The following is a 24,189-nucleotide window of genomic DNA, read 5'->3' as shown; positions in this document are numbered from 1 at the left end:
CCCGAGAGGCCAAATTTTATACTCTGTCCCTTGGATCCTGAGAGGTAGGACCAAGAAGGGGAATGCACTTGTGATCATGTAGACTTGTGAGCAAGGCCTCTGGTTGCATGTCAGAAGGGGAGAGGGAGACACTTCTAGGGGAAAGCTGAGGGATTGGGAAGACTGGGCCAATCTCTAGTTTGATCCTAGTTGGGGCTTTAGTTGTTGCCTTAGCTCAGATGGTGGCCCCTCCACCGTCTTACTCCCTAGCCAGGGGAAAAGGATGTGCTGCATGCCTGGAGTCAACATGTCCCCACGGCCGGGTCCTTCTGCACACTGTCACCAGGCACAGGGATTCCAGCTGCCGTCACAGTCTTTGCCAGGAGAGGAGACTCCAACTCAGCTATAGAAAAAAACCAGGCAAGGGACCTGGCCACTAAGGCCTTCTGCTCCCCAAACGGCAGGTTGACAAGTGCTGAGTCCAGAGCTGGTGAGGTCCAGGTCAGCCATGCCCTCGTGGTCAAAGGCCATCCACCCCCCAGCATACCCCGTGATGAGAAACACCTGCTGCTTCTCAGCAGGGACCTCTACGTGGCATTCAGGGCCCTTAGAAATCTGGCCCCCCTTTTTCTGTCAGTTATAAGCCACCCCTACCCTCACAAATTGCCCGCTCTGGCCAAAGCGGGGAACTTGATGTCTTGTCCTTGTACAGCCTGGTTCCCCAAGACCACCTGCCCTTGGCAACATGGGCCCCTGCCTCCCCCCAGCCAGTCGTTCTCAGGACCCAGCGGTAGCATCACCTCCATGAAGCCTCCCCTTGCGTGGACCACTCGCTGGTTACCAACCCTACACAACCTCTTTTACGCTACCTTTTCTCATGGGCAAATCTTACATTTCAGTGAAATCCCCAAGGCAGAGAGCTTCTCACGTCCGTGTTCCCCTGGCAGCTCATACAAAGGGACACTTGACAGACACCAGGGGCACATGGATCAGTAAGTCGATGTCAGCAGGGGGTCAGGCTCTCCTTCCCTTTGATGCTTGCAGGGAAGGGCCCGCAGAGCTAAGGTGACTGAGCCACTGGACACGTTTGCGGGGGACACAGCCCAGAAAAGAGGTAGCACCTAGCACCGCAAAACAGGAGATGGAGAGTAGTACAGCTCCAACCCTGCCCCGACGACATCTGTCCTGGACCCGCGTGCGCTGTTACCTTCCGAGCTGGACAGCGAGGCCAACCCGTGCTCTACTCACCCCACGGGATCCGTGTGACGGTCAAGCGAGATGCTGTATAGAAAGCGCCTGACAAGCATGGCACAGGGTAGTTGGCATTAGCTATCCACATGGAGGTGAAAAGAGCTCAGACAGGGGCCAACGCTTGGCCCTAGGGCGAAGGTGGCTTTTATTTCCTTTCTTGGGAAGGGAGGGGGAGGGGAGCTTTCCCACACACCAACCTGAGGAAGGGGTGGGTGCGCCCCCCGGAGGAGGGGGCTGGGAGAGCCGGAGCGTGTCCACTAGCTGGCCCTGGGCTGCAGGGTGTGCCTGAGGTCACTGCCCTCGGGTGACAGCTCCTGCAGGGCTGCAGGCACACGGAGGTATCTGCTGGTGTCCACGAAGGGGGAGGGGAGCAGGTGCCCTGAGCGAGGGAGCAGCGGGCGGGGCTGGAAGGCTCCACACCCGACGGCTGCCCAGGATGGTGACTTTCATAAGGCCTGGCTGGTGTGACCCTTCTCCCGAGACGGGCCTCTGGGGCCCAAGCAGCGTTGCTCACTCCGACGGCTGGCCCTTTAAATGTCCATCTCAAACTGTGACTCTTCACCTGGGGAGAGAAGAGACAGAGGGCCAGGTGAGCCACGGGCATGTGGTAGCGCTGACATTCTAGAGGCCAAGAAGAGGCGTGGTTTCCCATTCTGCTGTTCCCACAAGGAGAGCAGGGCCGGGCCAGGTCTGTGCTTCCAAGGAGAACGGAGAGAGGGCAGGACCAGGAATTCCTGGAAACACACGTCCAGCTGTGCTCCCTCCCCCAATCCCAAATGAAGCACAGAGACCCCGTCTCCCCACAGGAGAGGTGACAGCCCTGAATTTTGTAATAAGAGTGAATGGCTCCTTGTGATTTGAAATAAATACAACTTCCCAAATATTTCTTAAACGTAAGCCCTTTCTGAGCACATGTCCCAGCTTCTAGTTTAGAAAGTGGTACCCTGACCTACTAGGCATACATCCGATTTCCCACAGAACAGCCTGACCCTGCGATACAGAAGTTATTTGGGTAATTCAGCCACTCACTGCCCTTGTCCAACTCTTACCATTAAAATTTTCAAGTAATTCATGCTGCGGCAGCTTGGTTTTTTCTTTTTTTTTTAATTAATTTATTTATTTGGCTGTGCGTGGTCTTAGTTGCGGCCCTCGGATTCTTCGTTGCCGTGTGAGGGATCCTTTAGCTGTGGCTTGCGGGATCTAGTTCCCTGACCAGGGATTGAACCCAGGCCCCCTGCATTGGGAGCGTGGAGTCTTAACCACTGGAGCGCCAGGGAATTCCCTTGTTTTCCTTTTTAATGGAACTGCCTCCTTCACGGTCTCCTGGCCAAGGCTGCTCCAAGGTTCCACAGGGCAGGATGCCTGCTGTGACGCCCAGAGAGGAACAACTACCCTCGTCTACCCACAGATATGTGGGTCCAAGGGCAGGAGCCTTGGCTTCTCATAGCCAGTTAAGCAAAATGGAAAATCATGTCCCCCTCCTCCACTACACCCCATCCCAACAACCATGCAGACCACTAGGCTGTTACTGTGGGGTCAGAGCTGTTGGCCTGGGGCACTGCTGGGCTAACCTGCATTTGTTATGGGCCAGAGCAGTTCCAGAAACTGGGAGGGAAGAGGGCGTGCAAGTGCGGGCGATGGACAGCCTTCAGGTAGTGGTGACATAACCATTTCAGGTGTTGACAACCTCCATCCTCAACTACCCGTCTTTGGTCTAAGCAGGGGGACCAACCACGTGACTCTATCCCTCCTTCTCTCCATCCTGTAACAAAGGGCAGGGAACTGCGCTGCCTGGGGCCGTCCTTCCTACTGCGCTCTCTGTGCCCGTCCACCTCCCTTCCCTCCAAGGATCTCCAAGTCTGAAGGCAAGGCAACTGGGGCCTGTCTTGGGAGGTGGGGTTCCCGAGTTAATAATGAACCACATCCTGCAGGCGATGAGCTCTGGGGAGATGGGTTCTCTGCTGCTGTCAGCAGAGCCAGCCCAGCCTGAGGTCCCAGCTGCTTCCTGTCTGGGCTTGGTGTACCGCCTTTGGGTGAAGGGTCAGCAGCCTCCAGGCTGACTCAGGTCGTCTGCGAGTGCTTATGCTGCGTCCTCCACGTAGCGGGAGCGCACAGATGCTCTGGCCAGCCAGTCCCGATGCCACAAAGAGGGCATTCACATACCTCTGCCGGGGTGGCTGCGCTGATCGCTTGGCAGGGGGTGTGGGGAACGGACACCAGGAAGGACCCAGCTACGCCATGTGGTACCTGCAGAAACAACTGGTTGCACTGTTTCTACCGTCTCCAGAATCCGCTATGGACACCCTAACAGAAGGCATCCCGGATGCCTTTCTGATCCCACAGACATGTAATTTCCTAGGGGGTGAGGACGCGGTGACTTTGATGTCATCTCCTGCCCACAAATATCGTGGGTGGGCTCCGAGTATCACAGACACACGGAAACACTTCAGGGACAATTACACAAAGGTTATTAAAGTGCTTATCAAAGTGGCTGCGTGATCCCCTGGCAAGCTCCCCACTAATGAGATTATATGAGGCCAAATCGCCTTTCCTCCGGTTCCTGGGCCCCTTTCCCTGGGAAAGCTGGTTCCGATGAAAGTTCTACACTCCAGTCCCTACCCGCACCCTCTGGACTCTGGGCAGTTCCAAGCAGGAGCATCGTTCCCCTCCCTGGAACTCCCCCTGAGCGGATGCGACCACACGCATTCCCTTCCCCAGGGAGAGCCTGGCCGAGCCCGGCCACTCACCGCCCGCCGGCTTGTCCTCTGGGCTGCTGCTCAGGTGGTCCTGGCTGGCTTCTGTAGGGGTCTCATGACCCACAGGGCTAGTGACCCCGGGAATGGTGGGTAGGTCCCGCGGGGGCGTTTTGGTCACAGGTGAGTTCCGACACTCCATTAGGAACTTCCGGTCGTAGATGATCCTGGTACCTGGCGGGGGGCGGGGACATTGATAACGCCATGGCGGACCACCCGCTCCCCCCCAGCCTGCTGTTTTCCCCCATGTCTTTGAGGTGTGGCTGCAGCGCAGGTGGGGGGTTTTCCTGCAAAAGCCCGGACGGAGGAGTGAGGCTTACTCATGCCTGGCTGCAGCCCAGGACCCTGCTGCTACCAAACTGCCTCGGCTCCCCGCCCCGCGGGCGGTCCTGCGGCCACGTGGCCGCATCCATCCTCCCCTGTGCTTGCTGCTCACAGCCCACCAACTCACTCCCAGACCCTGTGCTCGGTGTCGCCACTCACGACAATCACATCCGACAGCGGAGAAAGTGCGTTTTTTATGCATTTTTCAATTCTGTCCTTACAGCACCCTCGTGGGATATCCAGAATCTTTAACTCCATTAACAAAGGGGCAAAGAGAAAAATCAAGTGATCCCCCCAACCAGTAAAAAATGAGAACGCTTCCTGTCTGGACTCAAGCCCTCCCGCCCCACGCCACTCTTCACTCAGCCCATCTCCCCCGAGACACCCCTGCCCCCAGCATCCTTTACCTGTCCGCTCCGATGCGTCCCTGCACTTCAGGGCTTCTACACAGGAGAGAGGGTGACTCTCCTTTCTCAAGAGTCACCCTAGGGTGAGGAACCATGTCTTATGATTCACTGTCCTTAAAGCACCCAGGACCCCTCCTATGAGGGCAGCTGCCTGGGAGACTCCTTAAAAAGGGAGTGTTTTCTCAAGCAGAGGACCCAGGAGCCTGGTGAGAGGCCAGCTGATTCCTCAAACAAGAGTGAAGACTGAGACGGTTACCCCCGTTGGGCCCTAGTTTAATCCTGATTATCTCAGAAGCACCAGCGTGGTCCTAGTAACATAACACCTCCTGAACATTTGCTGACAGCTCCCTTTTCAACAGGAGCAGGCCCCAGGCTCCTAGCCATCACCAGGCAGAGGAATCTAGCCAGAATTTAAAACTGTCTTCTTGTCATTATGTTTCTTTTTATAGCTACCTTCTATTTACAGCAAGTGAGTCTGGTTTTTCCATATACAGTTGTGATATCAAGCTTCCTTTTAATAAATACAACAGGATATAATTGAATATGGTAATAGTACATGTTATATATTACATGATATATGTAATAATAAAAACTAAATTTAAAAGAGAAGGTGATATAAAGAGAAATATTAAATATATGTACAAGTAGAATGCAAAGTATGATAAAGACTGCAGATGAGGGACTTCCCTGGTGGTGGAGTGCTTAAGAATCCGCTTAACCACTTAAGGGTTTGAGCCCTGGTCTGGGAAGATCCCACATGCCGCGGAGCAGCTAAGCCTGTGAGCCACAACTACTGAGCCTGCGCTCTAGAGCCCGCAAGCCACAACTACTGGGTCCATGTGCCACAACTACTGAAGCCCACGCACCAAGAGCCCGTGTTCCGCAACAAGAGAAGCCACTGCAACTAGAAGCCCATGCACTGCAATGAAGAGTAGCCCCCGCTCCCTACAACTAGAGAAAAGCCCGCGTGCAGCAACGAAGACCCAACGCAGCCAAAATAAATAAATAAATAAATAAATAAATAAAAAGACTGCAGATGAGGGAGAGGTCTAAGTTAGGGATTAACATATACATACTACGATATATAAAATAGATAACCAACAAGGGCCTACTGTACAGCACAGGGAACTATATTCAATATCTTGTAATAACCTGTAATGGAAGAGAATCTGAAAAAGAATAGATTTATATATATATGTATTGCATAACTGAATCACTGGGCTGTACACTTGAAACACTGTAAATCAACTATAATCCAATGAAAAAAAAAAATAAAGACTGCAGATGGACGGTGAATGGCCCCAGTTTAGAAACCAGGATGCAAGGACTTCAGGAATGCCCTTCCTTATCAATAGCCCTGAAATACGTCCCTCACTTAGTGGCTCTGCTGAGTGACATTCCAACAGCTGAGATTCATTTCTCAATGTTGAGCACTGCCTCTCTGTTAACCCTTGGAGCCAGGAGAGGGACCGGTTTGCATCTGAGCTCTGATGTGAGTTAATAAGACTGGGCTCCAGTGCCGAGGATGACCCGGGCTGCTGGAAAGCAGAGGATGGTGAGAGATACCCAAGGTGAACTCTGCCTCCTTGCTGAGTTGTCCCAGTCAGACTCGGGCCTGTCTAGGCGGCCGCCCAGTCTTGCTTTCCTCTTCTGAGAGGCAGTACTGCTGAGGCTGACAGCCCTGCCCCTCATCACCAGCAGGACAAAAGCTCAGAGCTCGTTTCCCAGGGGGAGGCGTGGACAGCAAAGCACACAGAACGGCGCTGTACGTTAGGCTCTGCTATCAACCAGCCGGGTGGCCCTGTGCACCTCACCCTCTGTGCCTGCCCCCGGACCCCCGCCGTTCGGGCCTCACCTGTACCATGAAGGGCTGTGTGCCTATGAGCCCAGTGGGCTACAAATGGAGAACAATGGAGCCCTCTCCTTGAGGGAGGACGTCCTGGCTTCAGAGATGGGACCATTTTTCTGTTTCTTAGTTCTCACGGCCTGGCACTTTACTGCACGGCATGTGGAACTTCCCTGACCAGGGATCGAACCCGCGCCCCCTGCAGTGGAAGGGTGGAATCTTAACCACTGGACCACCAGGGAAGTCCATCATTTTTTTCTTTATTTTTATTGACGTATAGTTGATTTACAATAGTGTGTTAGTTTCTGGTGTACAGCAAAGTGATTCAGTCACATATATATATACACACACACATATACATACATACATATATATATATTCTTTTCATATTCTCTTCCATTATGGTTTATCACAGGATATTGAATACAGTTCCTTGTGCTATACAGTAGGACCTTTTTAATCTATTTTATATATGAGAGTTTATATCTGCTAACCCCAAACTCCTTAATACCACCTTGGCTTTTTTTGTTGGTTTGTTCACCACAGAGTAGGGAACTGACCCCATTGGAGTTGAACCTCAGAGCTGGAGATTCAATCGTCTCAAAAAAGAACTTGGAGGGCTTCCCTGGTGGCACAGTGGTTAAGAATCTGCCTGCCAATGCAGGGGACATGGGTTTGAGCCCTGGTCCGGGAAGATCCCACATGCCATGGAACAACTAAGCCAGTACGCCACAACTACTGAGCCTGCGCTCTAGAGCCCGCAAGCCACAACTACTGAGCCCGCGTGCCACAACTACTGAACCCCGCGGGCCTAGGGCCCATGCCCTGCAACAAGCGAAGCGACCACAATGAGAAGCCTGCGCATCACAACGAAGAGTAGCCCCCGCTCGCCGCAACTAGAGAAAGCCCGTGCACAGCAACCAAGACCCAACGCGGCCAAAATTAAATAGATAAAATAAATAAATGAAAAAAAAAAAGAACTTGGAGGTCAGCAGCTTCTGGGGAGGTTCTTTAAAGGTCACTAGCCCTCAGCAATTTTTTAAACAAGTGTAGTAAAATAGAAATAACATAAAACTTACCATCTGAACTAATTTGAAAATGTACAGTTGAGTAGTATAAGTACATCCGCGTGGTTGTACAACCCATCTCCAGGACTGTTTTCATCCTGCCAAACTGAAACTCTATCCAGGAAACAACTCCCCCTCTCCCAGCCCCTGGCAACCACCACTCCACTTTCTGTCTCTCTGAGCTGGACTGCTCTAGGTGCCTCATATAAGTGGAATCATACAGTATTTGTCTTTTTGCAACTGGCTCGTTTCACTTAGCATAATGTCCTCAAGGCTCATCTACATGGTTGGACCCCATGTGGGAATTTCCTTCCATTTAAGGCTGAATAACATTCAATTGTATGGCTATACCAATTTTGTTTATCCACAGACATTCGGGTTGCACCTACTTTTTGGTTATTGTGAATAGTGCTACTAGGTACATGGGTGTGCAAATATCTTGAGGCCCTCCTTTCAATTCTTCAGGGTACATACTCAGAAGTAGCCCCCAGCATTTGAAAAGTCAATAATTACGCTTAAAAGAGAAAAAGAAATAAACAATGTGCCCTTTATCCTATGGCTAGTGCACTTATTTAAAAATAAAAATCCTCATTTCAGTTAATAAAATCCATAATCTAAATGTCAGCAGAGGTGGCACCCAAGACAGCCACCATCAGAATAATTCAGCCAGGGATGGAGACTGTAGGATGGTAAACAGAGCGTTCAGAGAGTCAGCTGACAAGGCATGGAGCCTGGGAGGGGAGGAGACCACAAAGCCACCACTGACTAATTTGGGGCTGGTGAAGGATGGGAGCTGGAGATGAAGCTGCTTTGGCTTTTTAACCCTTTCTTCTTCCAACCCTTCATGGGATCCACCATCACACAGCTTCAGTGAACAGTGATCTTCTGGAAATTCCCTAAGCCTCCCACAGAGGACGCAAACTTTACAAAACACACACAGTCCCATACTGTCAAAAATAGGAAACCTTAGGTGACAAGGCTGCTGCTGTCTCCTGGAACTGGGGACGTGGCCTGCATTACGGGGACAGGAAGTGGGAAGCAGCAGGGGATGCCATGGTCCCTGCGAGGCTGAGCGAGGTGCTGGTCAAGTGTGATGCTCTGGCGCATGTGGGTGTCACACCAGCCGGTGCCCACGTAATACTCTTCAGCTGAGGGCCTACTTCCTCTCCATGTAAGGGAAAATGACCCACCTCCACTAGGTTTCTATAAACAAAAGCTTTTGAGGATCTAGGCAGCTTCCAGCTGGTAGAGCCAAGACAGTGTTCCCTGCTGCTTCTCTCACAAGTCGTGCAAAACACCAACAAGTAGAAGCACGTGCTCCCACCTGGATGCAAAAGGGGCTCCAACTGTTCTCCAAATCACGATATATGAAGACAGAAAGTGAATGGAGTTGTGGTTCTAACAGAGAGAGGGAAAGGGTGACAACTTAATGCAGGAAGGTGGCAGTGGAGGTTACAACAGGAAGCAAGCGGGGTCCGAACCCAGGAAGGTTCAGGAATTAGAGGAATCAAGGAAAATGGGGATGGGGGCTGAGAACAGGGAGAGGTGCCACACATTCCTCACCCAGGAGGAGGGGAGACGGAAAATAAGTAAAGCTGACCTCCTGAACGGTGGCCTCAAACCCCAGCCCTGCCCTGCCTCAGAATCAAGAGTAAAGATAAAGATCTGTTGAAACGGATTTTGGGAGGGAGGATATCCCAAATGCAAAAAACCAACTAGCCACTAGACTGAGTCCACCAGTCTCCACAACTCACAAGGGGCTTCCGGTCAGCTCTTAGGCACCTCACTCTTAAATATAAACAGTCAAATGTCTCCATGCATTTCTGAAAAAAGCTCACAACATTTAATGAGATTCAAATAAACCAACAGGGACTTCCCTGGTGGTGCAGTGCTGAAGAATCTGCCTGCCAATGCAGGGGACATGGGTTCAAGCCCTGGTCTGGGAAGATCCCACATGCCGAGGAGCAACTAAGCCCGTGTGCCACAACTACTGAGCCCGTGCTGTAGAGCCCATGAGCCACAACTACTGAGCCCACGTGCCACAACTACTGAAGCCTGCATGCCTAGAGCCCGTGCTCCACAACAAGAGAACCCACTGCAACAAGAAGCCTGCGCACTGCAACGAAGAGTAGCCCCCGCTCGACACAACTAGAGAAAGCCCGCGCAGCAATAAAGACCCAACGCAGCCAAAATAAATAGATAAATTAAAAAAAAAAAAAAAAAAAGAATCTGTCTGCCAATGCAGGGGACACGGGTTCGAGCCCTGGTCTGGGAAGATTGCACATGCTGCGGAGCAACTAAGCCCACATGCCACAACTACTAAGCCTGCACTCTGGAGCCCACGAGCTACAACTACTGCGCCTGCGCTCTAGAGCCCACGAGCTACAACTACTGCGCCTGCGCTCTAGAGCCCACGAGCTACAACTACTGCGCCTGCGCTCTAGAGCCCACGAGCTACAACTACCGAGCCTGTGCTCTAGAGCCTGCGAGCCACAACTATGGAGCCCACACGCCACCACTACTGAAGCCCGTGTGCTGTAGGGCCCATGCTCCGCTACAAGAGAAGCCACTGCAATGAGAAGCCTGTGCACCTCAACAAAGAGTAGCCCCTGCTCACCGCAACTAGAGAAAGCCTGCACGCAGCAACAAAGACCCATCACAGCCAAAAACAAAACAAAACAAATCAAAACCAACAGGAGAAAACAGATAATAAAGGGAGCAGAAGACATAAAGATAACCAATTAGAGATAGTACCCAAATCCTGGATAATAGGAAGTCAAGAAAGAGAGAAAAGAAAATTTGATCAAAAGAATTTACTTAAATAGAAAAAAAGAAAAGAGACTTTTCCTGAATTGAGAGATGAGTCTTTTTTCTTTTTTTTAAAAATCAGTTTACTGTTTTTATTTTTTTAATTTTTATTTATTTATTTTTTGGCTGCATTGGGTCTTCATTGCTGCACGCGGACTTTCTCTAGTTGCGGTGAGTGGCGGCTACTCTTCATTGAGGTGTGCGGGCTTCTCACTGTGGTGGCTTCTTTTGTTACAGAGCACAGACTTTAGGCGCCCCGGCTTCAGTAGTTGTGGCATGTGGGCTCAGTAGTTGTGGCTTGTGGGCTCTATAGCACAGGCTCAGTAGTTGTAGCTTATGGGCTTAGTTGCTCCGCAGCATGTGGGATTTTCCCGGACCAGGGCTCGAACCCATGTCCCATGCCTTGGCAGGTGATTCTTAATCACTGTGCCACCAGGGAAGTCCCTGTCTACTTTTTTCAAAATAAATTTATTTATTTATTTGTTTATCTACTTATTTTTGGCTACGTTGAGTCTTCGTTGCTGCACACAGGCTTTCTCTAGTTGCGGCGAGCGGGGGCTACTCTTCCTTGCAGTGTGCAGGTTTCTCATTGTGGTGGCTTCTTGTTACAGAACACGGGCTCTGAGCACGCGGGCTTCAGTAGTTGTGGCACGCGGGCTCAATAGTTCTGGCGCACAGGCTTAGTTGCTCTGCAGCATGTGGGATCTTCCAGGACCAGGGCTCGAACCTGTGCCCTCTGCATTGGCAGGCGGATTCTTAACCACTGCGCCACCAGGGAAGTCCTATAACTTTATATATATACAACTTTGATTTTTTTTTTAAACTAAGGGACAGGTTAAATAAGTTATGGGTCAGACCTACAATGCAATGCTGTGCAGGTACTATTGGAATAAGAAAAGTGTACACTGTCCACAGTATTTCATGAAAAAGTCACAGAACTGTATTTTGTGTTTAGTTATCTCTGGGGGTGAGATAAGGATTAAGGCAAAGAAAACATCTTTTACACTGAACTTTTTTTTTTAATAAAAAACTGTAATAAGGATATAGGGATATTAAGCAAACAAATAAATAAGGATATAAGGTCAGAATCTCCTTTCCTAGTAAGTCAAGTTAAAACTGCCGTGGCTGGAACAAGATAGCCTCCCCACCCCATGAAAGCCCAGGGGGCTCTCTGCTGGGCTGGGGAAGGAGTGGTAAGCTCACCCGCCAGCACCTCCAGGCCATGTGTACCAGCCCTGTCCACGCTAGACTTTAACTCCAGAACTGTATTCAAGGATCAGGAGAAGTGTTAACACTCACCCACAAAATTGCCGGTCTTTGCTCAATCCCATGCTCTGAGAATAGGTGTGCTGGGTCAGTCGTGTATTCACTCACTGAACCCCTTTGTTTGTTTGTTTCTGGGCCGCGCCATGGGGCTCGCGGGGATCTTAGTTCTCCGACCAGGGATCAAACCTGTGCCCCCTGCAGTGGAAGCGCTGAGTCCTAACCACTGGACTGCCAGGGAAAAGTCCCTCACTGAACCCCTTTGGACCACAGTAGGCCAGGTGTGAGGGATGTAAGGGACCGTTAGATATAGGAACAGCTCCCTGATCTCAGACACACACTTAGTCGGAGGAGAAAGACCTGGAAACAAACGATTACTGTCAAGTGTGTGGAGTCTAAAAATGGAGGCATAGGCGGGGATCACAGAGGGACAGGGAGAGACCTACCCCATGTGTACCACTGGCGACAGAGACTCCAAGCCCCCTGACCCTAACCCCCTGAGCCAGAGAATTATCCAAATCACCCCAATTCTGCACTGCCCCGAACTGGGGGGTGGTCCATGGGCGACTCAGATGGGAGGTACTGGAGGTGCAGAGCAGGGGAATCCAGAACCTGCCGCCCTGCAGGGCCGCGGGGAGAAGAGAGGCGGACCACCCCCACCCACAAACCACAAACCCAACCGTTTGTGTAGCTGGGATCCTGTTGGGTGCTGGGGGAGAGTTCAAGGTTGGGTCTCGAACTACATATAGAGAAGAACTGGGGCTGCCTTCCAACTGAAAGCCCATTCAAATGCATCGCCCTAAGTCCAGCGGGCTGCCAGAGTTCCCAGCTATGGAGAGAAAGGGTGGGAACAACACTGGAGTAGGGGTTGGTGGGAGAGAATACAGCGCTGCTCTTCCTACAGCCTAGTGGTCAGAGACCCAGCTCTCCCACTTGCTGGCTCTACCCACTCTGGGCGTTATTGCTCCATGTCTCTGTGCCTCGATTTCTTCCTCTGTAGAATGGGGATGATGGTGATGACGACAGTGCAACTTCACAGGATCACTGCGTGGGGCAGCACAGTGGCTGACACAAAGTAAGCCCTAAACAAACAAACCCTAGCTATTACCATGGCCAGTGTGGCTTCAGGTGACATACTTTACCCTTTATTCAGTCCCATCCACACCAGGGATCAGTTGTATGGGGGCCAAAACAAAGAAACACAAAGAACTGGGACAAATCAGAGGGAAGGCAAGCAACTCTGCGAAGAGACTTGTGGGAAAAGGGCAAGGGTGGAGATGGGGGAGGGTAAGGGCGTCCTCCATCCTTTTTTGGTCCACAGAAACATGCTTCAAGAACCACCACAAGGTGACTTCCCTGGGGGCGCAGTGGGTAAGACTCCGCGCTCCCAACAAAGGCGGCTGGGGTTCAATCCCTGGTAAGGGAACTAGATCCCACATGCATGCCGCCACTAAGAGTTCGCAAGCCGCAACTAAGGAGCCCACCTGCCGCAACTAAGGAGCCCACAGGCCGCAACCAAGAAGCCCGCCTGCCATAACTAAGACCTGGCACAACCAAACAAATAAATAAATAATTTAATTTAAAAACAGCAACAGAAAAAAAAAACACCACAAGGGGACTTTCCTGGCGGTCCAGTGGTTAAGACTCTGCGCTTCCACTGCAGGGGGCGTGGGTTGGATCCCCGGTGGGGGAACTAAGATCCCATGTGCTGTACAGTGTGGCCAAAAAACTAAAAAGAACCACGGCATGTTTGATAACTGGTGTCATCTGGGACTTTAAACTCCTTATGTGCACCAAATGCAAGAATGGCATTTTTTCTCCAGGCAGGTTTTGGGGTGAGGACAGCTTGTTTGAACATATAAAGCAAGGCAGACCTTCCCTAGGGTCTGGTTTCCTCACCGGTAAACAAGGGCTTGTTCTGGGCTCATTCTAACTATTTTTAAAGCACCAACCCTGTGCCAGGATTTAGAGGTAATCTCTCAGGTCTGTTTCAGCTCTGACACCAACCGTTTATTTTTAGGATCTCCTTGTGGGCAGGTGCTTTTCAAGTGCAACTAGCCCGGGGCCGGGGACGCAGCAGTTCTGGGCTCAAACCCGGGTGTGCCACACACCAGCCCTCACCTCCCAGTCCCAGCTTCATTCCACAGCTCGGTGCCAACAAGACCCGCGCCTCCCAGGAGTGGCCTGAAGATCACATCACCACGTGAGCCCCGTCTGCCTGTGGGCAAGGGGGCGGCGCTCAGAGCCTGACCTGCTAGGTCTCCGTGGCCCCCTCGACCCCCCGGAGGGAGACACATTGTCCTCGACTCGCAGACAGGAAACTGAGGCTCAGAAAGGCCGGCCCCTCGCAGCCATCCTGAGGCAGACACAGCCCATGTCGCCTCCGACCCCAAACACCAGCCTCGGTTTATAACGAGCAGGGCAGCGGGGCCACCGCACCGGCCACTGGGGAAGTCGCAGCGGTCTCCAGATTTCTGCCTCCTTTCCCGCCTGTTTGGCCAGAACAGGACGTTCCCTGGGAGGGAGGCCTCCTAGATTCCTTCTTCATCCGCCGCCCCCCTGCGGTCCCGCCCTCCCCTCGGGGCCAAGCGGCGTCTGGATGCGGCGGCTCCTGTAAGTTGAGACGCTGGTCCCTCGCTCTCCCCGGGCCTCCCAGGCAGAAGCGCTCCTCCCCAGGACGTGAGGCCCAACACGAGTACAAGCGCGGAATTCCTAGAACTGCTGTTCCCCTTCCAGGGCCGGGAGAGCATTTCACAACACGGTCAGGCGGAGGGCCGGACGCCTGTGCTCGGACGCGGGCCAGCCTCCCGGGAGCCACGCACTCGGATGAGCTTACAGCCGGCTCACCGGCGGTGCCCCGACGACCGGGAGGCACAGCTGCAGCCGCGCGGGCCCGCAGGGCTCTCCCTCCCTGCCCTTGCCTGGGCGGCTGTTCTTGCTGGGCAGTCTGCTTGGCAAGCAGAGCCGACCGGTCTGGGAGAGAATCTTGGTAGAGAAGCAGAAGAGCACGCTCCCTCCAAGCCTGCCCTTCACGTCTGGCCCCGCCAGCTCTGCAGAGAGAACCAAGATGCCCACGTTATCAAGGGTCAAGGGGTCTTATAAAGGTCCTGGAGTAACAAAGGTGCCACCAGTGAGTGGCAAAGGGCCCTCCCTTCAGGCCCCATGAGGGAATAGGCCAGTTGATTCGAAAATTAAGCAGAAGGGACAAGGCTTTTACAGGGACGTTCAGAACAAAATAGTTGAATGAATTCTTCTAGGGCCAGCCCAGCTCCTCCCCGTTCCCTGTGCACCTGGCAGAGCCAGGTAAGGCTGCCTCCGAAACTCACTACCAACAGGGGAGTGCCCGTCTGAAAGGTCCCACCCCTGTTGTTGCTGGAAACGGGAGGGGCCCTGTTTTTTGTGAACGGCACCCCCCAAATTCACATGCAGAAGCCCCAACCCCAAGTACCTCAGTGTAACCCTAATTGGAGAGAAGGTCTTTTAAACAGGCCATTATGTTAAAATGAGGCCGTTGGGTAGGGGCCCTAAAACAACATGCTGGTGTCCTTGTAAGAGGAGAGAGAGATTCCACAGAGGAAGGACACCCACCAGGTGCAGAGGCAGCAAGAGGGCTGCGGTCTGCAAGCCAAGGACAGGGCCTCAGGAGAAACCAAGCCTGCCGGCACTTTGATCTTGGACTTCCAGCTTCCAGACCAAGGAGAAAATAAACTTGTTTAAACTACCCAGTCTGTGGATTTTGTTACGGGAGCCCTAGCAAATTAATATAGGCCCACTTTCCCCTTTTGTTCAGAAGAGCAGAAGAGAGAAGCCGAGGGCTTCCCTGGTGGCACAGTGGTTAAAGAATCCGCCTGCCAATGCAGGGGACATGGGTTCGAGCCCTGGTCTGGGAAGATCCCACATACCACGGAGCAACTAAGCCCGTGTGCCACAACTACTGAGCCTGTGCTCTAGAGCCCGTGAGCCACAACTACTGAGCCCCCATGCTGCAACTAATGAAGCCCACGTGTCTAGAGCCCGTGCTCTGCAACAGGAGAAGCCACCACAATGAGAAGCCTGCTCACCTCAACGAAGAGTAGCTCCCGCACCGCAGGTAGAGAAAGCCCGCGCGGAGCAACAAAGACCCAACACAGCCAAAAAATAATAATAATAATAAAATAAAATAAATTTTTAAAAATTTTAAAAATAAAATAAAACCCAAGTCTGCTTCCTTTGTGAAGTCTCCCTGCCACTCCCCAGAGCCCGTAAAAAAAAAAAAAAAAGAGAGAGAGAAGCCTACTTATACACACCCACTCTTTAAGGCAAGAGACCCAGTTCTTCACCTCCACACCGTGTGCCTCACCATGCGTGTGCTGACTGTGAACCCGCCTGCATCCCCAGTAGTCTCCCTCCCACCCAGCTGTGGACTGCTGGGCTCAGACACCTGACATCATCCTCTTGCCAGTATTCCAGAAAGTCAAGGATGTTCAAATGCGAGTGCTGAGCAGGGCTGGGCAAGCACGGGCTCCTCTGAAGGGTGTACCCAAAGCCCGGCTGATTGAAGGGGAAAGAGGTAGGCTGGGCGGCAGTTAGTAAGAGAAGGCATGACACCAAGTGAATGTATGGCCCAGTGGCCTGGCACCATGGCCATCTGTATGGTTTGCGTTCTGGAGCTGGACAGAAGGGCTTGAAAATGGGGCATGAGATCTATGACTCAATATTATCAGGAAGGTGTCCTCTGTTCTTAAACCAACGGTCAATACACAGGCTTGTGATTCCTGTCTGCTTCTACACCTGGCCCTGGCTCTGCTGGCCACACAGCAGGACGGGCAGTTAAGTCTTCTTAAAGGACTGTTCTTTGAGGCTTGGCCCTTGTGGAACATCGTCTAAAAGCGTGGTCCGCGTAAATCCTCCAATCCCTGTTTGCACATGCGGCTTCCCTCATTCAAAGGAGTTATTTTCCCCTCTCGTTGAATCTGGGCTAGCCCACAGCTTGCCTTGACTGACAGAATACCATGTCAGTGACATTACGTGACTTCTGAGCCTAGGCCTTAAGAGGCCTTGCAAACTGCCATGGAAATAAGCTCACATTCTGAATGATGTGAGACCACGAGGACAGAAAGAGAGCGCAACCTTCCAGCTGTCCCCAGCAATGCCCAGACAGGTGGCTAAGGCCATCTTGGACCTTCCAGCCCAGGGCAATCCAGCTGCCAACTGTATGCAGCCAGATAAGTAGCTCAGGCATGATCAAAAAATGCCCAACTGGCCCAAAGAATGAAGAGAAATAAGATTGTTGTTGTTGTTGAAGTTACTAAGTTTGGGGATGGCTTGTTATACAGCAGTAGCTAACTGATACAGCCATTCTCATCAAGACAAGTATCTCTGGGTCTAGTATCTGAGCTCTCCCCATGAACCTTCATGGGAATAAGCAATGGGTTACAAGGCCCATGTCTTGAGCATCCAAATGCCATGGATAGATGTCACCTATTTCCACCTAGTCAGCAATACTGGCTGCAAAAAAGTAAATAAAGAGCAGCAATCCTAGTGTCTAAGACCCGGGCCCCAATACTGAGTTGCTCAGTATAAAAAGTCACTTCCTTCCACTTTCTGCTCCATAATGATGGGGAATAATACTGGGATAAGTGGGAAAGTTCAGAGAAAGTTAGCTTCTGCCTCTGGGACTTTCCAAGATAAATAACTATACCTGTAACTGAAAGGACAGAAAAGAAAATTCTAAATATTCTTATTAAGCCAGCTCAGACCCAGGCCTGGTGGTAGAGACACTAGGTTACCCTGAGAATGCTTTCATTGCAGGAGTCTTTTCAACCCTTCACCTTCTAGACGTCACACGTAGCTGGTGGCACTGCAAAATAAGCCGTCTCTGAAAGAACTTCCTATCTAACCTAGGGAACAAACACGTAAACAAATACACGTGATTCACTGTTATGAATCATAAAGCAGGAAGAACGCTGGCATGGATCTCAGTAAGATGAGAAAGTAACAGATTTTTCCTTTGTTTGTTTGAACACACAAGGATCTATGCACACAAATGAATACCTTTTGTCCGTTTCACCTTAAGAAGCAATACTTTTTTCAGTAATGCTGCCCTTTCCTAATTCCTCTTCCAGGAACGACATCCAATAATGACCTGACAAGCAAACGCCTCACTATTTTATACCAAGAGAACAATACGGTACCATCCTGCTGGCCCTTTCACCAAATGTGGTAATGAAGGACTTCTTTGCTCTTTCAGGAAAAAACAAAAAAACTCCTTTTTCAAATAATGAGGCCCTGCCACCTTTGAGGAAAAAAATACATATGCTTCTGAAGGCAATTCAAATCCAACAGCTGTGTCTGCATTGTTAGAATGTAAGGCCTACCAGGCCGACTACTTAGAGCAGGCAATTCTCACTTAATATCATACAGGTTCTCAGGGGTGGCGTGGGGTGTCTGTCTAATTGCTTCAGTCTATAGATAAAACTCCGATGCTTATACTTCTATTTCAGGTGTGACTTCATCTTTCTAACTTGCAACGCAAGCCCTCGAGGTCACACTGTCTTCCCATGCCATAAAGGCCTTAAGAACAGGGAGGCCATGGGCATTGGAGGGAGTCTGGGATGCTCTACACCAGGGTCCTCGTCAAAGTCTTTAATGAGGCACATAGTGTGGAATGTTCCAAACGCTTTAAAAGGAAGCTCAGGTCAGTGTAAAAGGAGGCCCATTACAGTTCCCTCCTTGCCTTAATGTCAAGTTCTTTTAACCTGTAATAAAGAGATAATGTGGACTTCCCTGGTGGTGCAGTGCTTAAGAATCTGTCTGCTAACGCAGGGGACACGGGTTCGATCCCTGATCAAGGAAGATCCCACATGCCACGGAGCAACTAAGCCCGTGCCCCACAACTACTGAGCCTGTGCTCTAGAGCCCGCAAGCCACAACTACTGAGCCCGCGTGCCACAACTACTGAAGCCCGCATGCCTAGAGTCCGTGGTCCGCAACAAGAGAAGCCACCGCAATGAAAAGCCAGCGCACCACAACGAAGAGCAGCCCCTTGCTCACCGCAACTAGAGGAAGCCCGCGTGCAGCAATGAAGACCCAACGCAGCCAAAAATAAATAAATAAAATAAATAAATTTATTTTTAAAAAAAAGAGACAATGTGACTAAGGCCTGGGGACACTGGCTGTACCCCAGCTTCAGTGCCCAGCCCACCTCCCCATCTTCCCGGCACTGTCTGTTCCACAGCCAGACCTGGGAGCTGCCCCAAGGTAAGCTTCCTGGGCACAGACTTTGTTTGTCTAACCAAATAGGGTGCCAGTAACACTCCTACCTGCGTACCTCTGATTAACCTTATCCAGGTCCAGGGCTTAGGTATGACTACCACCCAAGCAACAACCCCTATAGCTTTGGGGTCAAATATCCAATAAGGAACTGGGAACATAGAGGTTGGTGCGGGAAGGGTGGATGAAGGTATCTGACCCACTCAAAGGTTCTGCTGGTTTATGGTGTTACTGGAGATTTTTAAGACTTCACAGATACAGAGAACAGACTTGTTGCTAAGGGAAAGGGGTGGTGGGGAAGGGAAGGATTGGGAGTTTGGGATTAGCAGATGCAAACTATTCTAATATATATAGAATGGATAAACAACAAGGTCCTACTGTATAGCATGGGGAACTATATTCAGTATGCTGTGATAAACCATAATGGAGGGACTTCCCTGGCAGTCCAGTGAATAGAACTCTGTGCTTCCAAGGCAGGGGGCACAGGTTCGATCCCTGGTCAGGGAACTAAGGTCCCTCAAGCTGCAGAGCGTGGCCAGAAAAGAAAAAAAAAAAAAAACCCTAATGGAAAAGAATATGAAAAGGAATATATATGTATAACTGAATCACTTCGTTGTACAGTGAAATTAACACATTGTAAATCAACTATACTTCAATAAAATTTAAAAAAAAAACAACCCACAAGACTCCACAGACTCAAATATTCATCTGTGACACTCCCTGAAGTAAATTTCTCTTAAGTTCTCCAGATACCTAACTTCAGATCAGTGACTCAGCCTGTGTAGGGTTAATGACCATGGAAAGCAAAGTGAGTCACACGCATGGAGACGGCTCAGGTCACCTGCTCTCATTCTGCCCCAGGGACAGACACTGCAGTGCTCTTCCCAGCAAGAGTGACCAGCAGACACTTTACTCCAGTAGCTCCTGACACTTCCCACTCAGGAAGACTCTGTCAAAAGCCTGGCTCTCCAGACCCTGGTTTAAAGATGGATGCCAAATCCAACCTCAAGAGAAGTTTACCTGGATAGAAGCATCACTTTTGGTCAGACCGCGGAGGACTGAAATGGTGAGGGCTGTCCCATTCCACTAATTCCTGGGTACTCGGAGTGTGGTACTTACACCAATCACTGGGAGCTAGTGAGATGACCCAGCAATCCCACTACTGGGCATATACCCTGAGAAAACCATAATTTAAAAAGAGTCATGTACCAAAATGTTCATTGCAGCTCTATTTACAATAGCCCAGAGATGGAAACAACCTAAGTGTCCATCATGCGATGAATGGATAAAGAAGATGTGGCACATATATACAATGGAATATTACTCAGCCATAAAAAGAAACGAAATTGAGCTATTTGTAATGAGGTGGATAGACCTAGAGTCTGTCATACAGAGTGAAGTAAGTCAGAAGGAGAAAGACAAATACCATATGCTAACACATATATATGGAATTTAAGAAAAAAAATGTCATGAAGAACCTAGGGGTAAGACAGGAATAAAGACACAGACCTACTAGAGAATGGACTTGAGGATATGGGGAGGGGGAAGGGTAAGCTGTGACAAAGCGAGAGAGAGGCATGGACATATATACACTACCAAACGTAAGGTAGATAGCTAGTGGGAAGCAGCTGCATAGCACAGGGATATCAGCTCGGTGCTTTGTGACCACCTGGAGGGGTGGAATAGGGAGGGAGAGAGATATGGGAACATATGTACAGCTGATTCACTTTGTTATAAAGCAGAAACTAACACACCATTGTAAAGCAATTATACTCCAATAAAGATGTAAAAAAAAAAAAAGAAAAAGAAATGCAGAATCTTAGGCCCGACCACAAACCTACAGAATCAGAATCTGCATTGAAATGAGGTCCTCAGGTAATTCGTATGCACATCGAAGACTGAGAAACAGCACTCCAGACGGAAACAGAAGAGGGCCAGGAATGGCCTTTTCTCATTAGGTCAAGCTCCTCTGCCCTGGGCAAAGGGACGGCAAAGGCTTGGGCTGAAGTGGGCTTTGGAGGAAGACTCCACGACTTGGCTGAGGCAGAGACAAGCTGGATCCTCCAGGTTACGGGCTGTGAGCTGTGCCTCCCCGGCTGGAGACCCCAGACAAGAAAGACCTGGCTTTAGGCTCCAGGCACTGCTAGCTTCCTTCCTGTTGGCCTCAGAAACGAAGTTACACTCTGATGCCCCTTCTTCTCTCTCTCAACTGAAGACCTTCAAAAGGAGGGAGATCGGCTGAGGTCTGCCCCAAAGCCCTATTTCCCAGTGCAAAGTGAGAAGTGGGAGCTCCCTATCAACGGCACCCCTGGCTATTGCTTCCAATCCGACCCACCCCATCTAGCAACAAAGCTGCAAAATCGGGCCACCTGAGCCCCAGGCCTGCCTCAGTGCCCACCCCGAACAGATCAAGCACAGGTTCACACCCTCACTTGAAGGAGCCCCAAAACTGTCCAGAAAAGTCCCAGTAGACACATCATGACACAGAAAAAGCAGAACAGCGTGGACTATATACGTTCCAGCATGGAAAGAGAATTTGAGTCAAAGAGTGGTAGGAAGGGCCGCTGGGAACTTTTCCCTGGATCATTTTTAATAGATGAGGCAGCATTTCTCCCCTCTATGCTTGGCTGCTATTCCTTCTTCAATCTGTGGAAACGGTGTGACACTGCACAGTGGGCACGTATTTGGGGCCTCAGTGCCGCGTTCCATAGAATAAGGCGGCACCGTTGTACAAGAACGTCTAAGATCGCTAACAGCTCTAACATTGTATGTTTTGGATCAAACAGCTCCGGACCTCGGATCTGGCTGTGCTCGCTGGTGGCGGGACAGCTGCCTGAGAAAATAAGCATGTGGCCCCGACGCTGGCAGGCGACAAGGCTGCAGCCCCGTCCGCGCGCGTCCGTCCCCACCCGTGGGTCTCAGCGGAGCGCCAGAATCTGCGGCGGTTTTCGAGTAGTTTGGGAAGGAGCGGTGGAAGAGGGTGGAAGAGGAGGGGGGAAGGGCAGAAGCGGGTGAGAACAGCGCGAGGACGAGAGGGAAGTGGTGAGCACGAGGGTTTCATCATGCAAACGCGCGGGCAGGTTTCATCAGCGCCCGTGCGCCGGGACTCCGGGGCTGGGAGGGAACGCCAGGCTCCCGAGGGCAGCCCAAGGCAGGCCCCCACCCGCGCCAGCTCAGCTTCCTCTTCCTCATCCATTCTCAGGGAGGTCACACGGTTCCCTCCCCTCCCCCCCGGGCAGAAGAACGTGTTTTTCTGCACGGCGCTGCCCGCGGCCCCAGGTCCCTTCGCTGAGAACCACACGCGTAAAAGGGCGATCTGCCACCCGTGTCGTCGAGGCACTGCTGGAGCAGGCGAGCACCCTCAGCCCAAAGCTGGGGGTGCCTCGGGAAGGAAAAAGGGCTCCGCAAGAGGCAGTGACGCCAACAACCTATTCCATAAAAACCCCAGGCCCGGCCTCTTCTTGGTTCGTGGGTCACCCTGACCCCACCCTATTCCGCCTCAGAACTGCCCCCAGCACCCACAAGGGGCAGCACACCTTGGCATGTGGCAGTCCTGGAAGCGTGCGTTTATTTGGGTGAGAGGACTCAGCTGTCTCTCCCAGAAAGAAGGAAACTAATGTGGTGGCATTTGCAGCCGCGGCTCTGGAGTTCGCACCCAGAGGGCGGGCTATGGAAGGCGGCCCCCCGTGCGCTCCCTGTGGCCACCTCCGTGACCCTCACCGCCTCCCTGATGCCCCGTATCCGTTCTTCCCAGCCGCCGCGCCCCGGAGCCAGGTCGCCACGTCCAGCTGGCAGTTCCCGAGCCCTCGAGCTCTGCCCAGTCCGTTCTCCACACCGCCCGCACCCAGAGCGGGCGCGCGGCGACCCCCGAGCCCGTGCCTACCTCCCGGGGTGGTGCTGAAGAGCGTCCCGCCGGGGGTGGTGCTGTAGTCCCCGGGCGGCAGGTGCACGCCGTCGCTGAGGACCACCCGGCGAGTGGCGGGGATGGCCCGGCTTGGGGTCTGGCTGCAGCTGCTGCCGCTGGACATGGTCTCCCGAGCGCTCCGCCAGCAGCCGGAGCGGGGCCCTCACACCCCTCTGGCCTCGTTCAGTCTCGCTCGGGCCCGCCCCGCCCGAGACCGCCCCTTCCGCCTCTCGGGGTGACGCCCCCTGGGATTTGTAGTTCCTCCCGCGCCGCCGCCACGCCCACCTCCCCCCGGGCCGAGTGCTCTGCTGTTCCTCCCCTGCGCTGGGTCTGAGGCTTGTTACCCACCCGCTCCAGCGCGCCGAAGCCTGCGCCTTTCGGGTACCTCGCGGTCACGCCCCATTCCTTTCGGGTCCCCAGTGGCCACGCCCCTGTTCCTTTCGGGTCCCCAGCTGACACGCCGGCAGGGACGGGTCGGTTGGGGTTGGTGGTCGGGAAGCTTGCCTACGTTAATGCCTTGCTGGGTTGGGGGCGCGTCTCAGGCTGTGCGGGGATTCTAGCCCATCCGGCCCCCTGTGGGAAGGCTAGTTTCAATACTGGGACATCAGGCCTGAAGGTCCCCTCAACCCTCCCTGTTTCGTGCTCTAGTTCCTCAGATGAGAAAGTGGGGATTGGTTGGTTGGTCATTCATCGGTTTATTGAACATTCGTGATATGGCAGGCGTGGAAGAAAGCGCCAAGAATGCACATTCCTTGCCCTGGAGGCTGTGGGAGAAGGACATGGGGACAAACCATCCAGCTGGGTGACGACGAGGGGTAAACCTGGAGCGAGGTGGGGCTTTGAGAGACTGGACCTCGGTGGGGCGGGCGTGTGGGGAGGGGTAAGAGTCGGTCAGAGAAGGTGCCTTACACCCTTTGAGTTGGGTCCGTCGCCCCCGACGCTGCCTGACGTTTAGTAGGTGCTTCTTGAATGAACGAAGGAAGGAACGAATCCTCAAGGAGATCCCCAAGTGGAGGACAGAAAAGCCTGTGGTGGCCACCTCTTGGAAGGGAAGAGGAGAGAGTAAAGTTTAAAAGGGAAATTAGGGCTTCTCTGGTGGCGCAGTGGTTGAGAGTCCGCCTGCCGATGCAGGGGACATGGGTTCGTGCCCCGGTCCGGGAAGATCCCACATGCCGCGGAGCGGCTGGGCCCGTGAGCCATGACCGCTAAGCCTGCGCGTCCGGAGCCTGTGCTCCGCAACGGGAGAGACCATAGCAGTGAGAGGCCCGCGTACCGCAAAAAAAAAAAAAAAAAAAAAAAAAGGGAAATTAGGGCTGGATTGTGAAGGGTCTTTTAT

The 24,189-nt window shown here is 52.1% G+C and overlaps 1 protein-coding gene across 1 annotated transcript; it reads right to left on the bottom strand.

Moving 5' to 3' along the window:
• Positions 1 to 1,368: 1,368 nt before the first annotated feature.
• On the bottom strand, positions 1,369 to 23,080 carry EIF4EBP1 (eukaryotic translation initiation factor 4E binding protein 1). The gene is made up of 3 exons (XM_082863927.1): positions 22,833 to 23,080; positions 3,978 to 4,157; positions 1,369 to 1,792 (listed from the first exon to the last, which is right to left on the bottom strand). Exons 1-3 carry the CDS (start codon positions 22,975 to 22,977, stop codon positions 1,761 to 1,763), a joined length of 357 nt encoding a protein of 118 aa, XP_082720053.1. The 5' UTR covers positions 22,978 to 23,080; the 3' UTR covers positions 1,369 to 1,760.
• Positions 23,081 to 24,189: the final 1,109 nt, after the last annotated feature.

Source organism: Leucopleurus acutus (assembly GCF_964270905.1).
Source record: "Leucopleurus acutus genome assembly, chromosome: 21".
Classification (NCBI taxonomy): Eukaryota; Metazoa; Chordata; class Mammalia; order Artiodactyla; family Delphinidae; genus Leucopleurus; species Leucopleurus acutus.
Note: the sequence above shows the minus strand (reverse complement) of the source record. Positions and strands in the feature narration are given on the sequence as shown.

What these genes read in the sequence shown, in the direction of transcription:
- EIF4EBP1 (XM_082863927.1), bottom strand. Translation starts at nt 22,977, where the DNA reads ATGTCCAGCGGCAGCAGCTGCAGCCAGACCCCAAGCCGGGCCATCCCC. An exon ending in CTTCAGCACCACCCCGGGAG is followed by an intron (nt 4,158 to 22,832) that starts GTAGGCACGGGC and finishes GCCCCCCGCCAG; the next exon opens with GTACCAGGATCATCTACGAC. An exon ending in AGAGGACAAGCCGGCGGGCG is followed by an intron (nt 1,793 to 3,977) that starts GTGAGTGGCCGG and finishes TTCTCTCCCCAG; the next exon opens with GTGAAGAGTCACAGTTTGAG.